Source organism: Eublepharis macularius, chromosome 18, assembly GCF_028583425.1.
Source record: "Eublepharis macularius isolate TG4126 chromosome 18, MPM_Emac_v1.0, whole genome shotgun sequence".
Classification (NCBI taxonomy): Eukaryota; Metazoa; Chordata; class Lepidosauria; order Squamata; family Eublepharidae; genus Eublepharis; species Eublepharis macularius.
Genome location: NC_072807.1, coordinates 17,331,070 through 17,333,513, shown reverse-complemented (window position 1 = coordinate 17,333,513; position 2,444 = coordinate 17,331,070). Strand labels below are relative to the sequence as shown.

At 48.0% G+C, this 2,444-nt stretch overlaps 1 protein-coding gene across 1 annotated transcript; it reads left to right on the top strand.

Moving 5' to 3' along the window:
• Window positions 1-1,119: 1,119 nt before the first annotated feature.
• LOC129345248 (F-actin-capping protein subunit alpha-1-like) lies at window positions 1,120-2,001 on the top strand. The gene has a single exon (XM_055002290.1). It carries the CDS (start codon window positions 1,120-1,122, stop codon window positions 1,999-2,001), a length of 882 nt encoding a protein of 293 aa, XP_054858265.1.
• The last annotated feature ends 443 nt before the right edge of the window (window positions 2,002-2,444 follow it).

Genomic DNA, 2,444 nt, shown 5'->3' with positions numbered 1-2,444 from the left:
CGGATCTTCCAGAACCTGGTGTAACACTGTGAGCACTACACCATTCTGGAGGTCAGATAGTTAAGGGGTCATACTCACTGGTACTTTCAAAATGAGTGCCTAATATCTTTCTGGATCAGGCCTGGTTCAGGGACCTTGGTCACTCCGAGCAATGTACACCCATCTTCTTCTTGGCCCAAACGGACTTGGACCCAACCAGCTGTAGCATATGCCCACAATGGAATGACAATCATCTTGCCGTACCGGTTGGGAGCAAGCGACTGTGATACCCTAGCAGTAATGGGCAGAATCTTTTATTTATAGTTTATTGTCTCACTTGTGTTGGTTCTTTTCAAAGCGGATTCAGACAACCAGTTAACACCAGATTTACATGGAGAGATTCTCCTAAGGTTGGGATTTCCCTTTTCATTGGTTCCTTATGATAAACAGTTCTACAGTTTCATCACTAGGTGACACTACCATTTGCGATTGCTGTTTGGTATGAACTGAAAAGAATCCTCTTGCCCTATTTTCCTCTGGGAAAAAAAGTCAACCGCTATAGTTGGTGGGCTCCAAAATTTCCACCAGATGACCAAGCAATCATGTGATGAATGCAGTGGTCATGTGGTGCTCCCCCGTACTCTGAATTCCCTCAGAGAGATTTTGAAAAATCATTTTCTTGATGTGAGAAGGGTCCCCGTAATGAAGTTTGACAACTGATGTTCTCATGCAATACAAATAGGGGAGAACTTTTGGTGGGAGGTTTGGGTGCAGGGACAAGGTAGGGGGCCAGTGTCGTGAGTACGATGACATCACTTCTGGGGAAAACCCAGAAGCAACAGCGGTAGCTTTAGGAATCACAGGAAACTCTATGTTAAAACCATAGTGTTTCTGGCGATTCCTAGAGCTACCTCCATTGCTTCCAAGTTTTCCTCAGAAGTGACATCATCCTATTTCAGATGAGGTAAATTCTTTTTAATCTCCCACCCCTGTTGCCAATTGGATGGGAAGTAGAAAATGGAAGCTTGGGCCAGGGGGTCCTCACCCTAACCAAGAGTTGGCAGTCCTAAATTCAAGGCATTTGTTATGGTTCTTCTCCTCTTCAGGCCCACTGCGTCCAGTGTTCCAAGAAACCTTACCATGTTGGCAGAACAATCCTCCATAGAGAACCCCCCACCCCTGGCCAGGCAAGAGACTGTCCAGGTGGTGAGCCGACTCTTGAAACAGGCCCCGCCCGGAGAGTTCAACGAGGCCTTCAGTGACTTGCGCCTGCTGGTGGACAATGATAGCATGATGAGTGAGGAGGTGCCCAGCTTCTATGCCATACACAACAAGGACCACTTCATCCCTGTCAAAACAGAAGGGTGCGAGGTGCTGCTGACCCGCCACAACGAGCTGGAGGAGAACCGCTTTCTGGACCCTCAGAACCAAGTCTCCTTTAAGTATGACCACCTGGAGAGGAAGCCAACCGATTTCCAGGCTCACCCAGAGGAAGACATGAAAGGCGAACAGTGGAGGAGAGAGCTTCATGAGGCCCTGAAGGCCTATGTCGGCAACCACTACTCCAAGGGGCTCTGCAGTGTCTTTGTTAAGGATACGGCGGTCCGGAAGATGTTTGTGGCTTGCATCGAAAGCCACCGGCACAGGCCTTCGGCCTTCTGGAATGGGCTGTGGAAGTCAGAATGGACTTTTGCCTTAGCTCCTGCCTCCACTTCCACAGAGGTAACGGGGACCATCACCGTTCAAGCACACTACTTTGAGGACGGCAACATCCATCTGACCGTCACCCAGGATGTAGAGGAGACTCTTCTGGTCACAGACGAAGTCCAGACAGCCCGAGACTTTGTGAAGCTGGTAGAGAAGGCGGAGGATAAAGTCCAAAGCGGGTTGATGGAAGAGTATAGCAAAATGAAAGACACTTACCTGAAGTCTTTTCGGAGGCAGCTGCCTATCACCCACACCCATGTCGACTGGGACAAGATTGTGACAGCAAAGATAGTGGAGGCCCGCTCTATCCAGTGAAAGCGCATGACAGAATGAATGGGGAAAAAATTATTCAGGAAACGGGGAATGTTCAGAACAATCTCAAGAAATAAATAAGTAAAGAGGGAGGGAGGGAGGAAATAAAATAGAGCGGTGCAATAAAAACAAGGGGAAAGAGGACAATAATGATTGTGTCTATAAAGCTCAGAACACTTCATACACATTACTATGTTAATCCTTAAAAAAAGAGCCCTGCAAGGTAGGAGGTTGCAAGACCTCACCTGGAGGTTGGCAACCTTCCTACAAGGGTTCTTCTCCAAACCTGCTGCAGAGATTGTTGCCAATTGATGATGCGCGTCTTCTCGCGTGAAATCACGCCAGGAAGACACAATTTCGTGCAAAACTTTTGGATAATAGTGTCTCCCTGGTGCGATTTTGTGCAAGAAGATGCTGTCTTCCGGATCTTTTGCGCGATGTTCTGC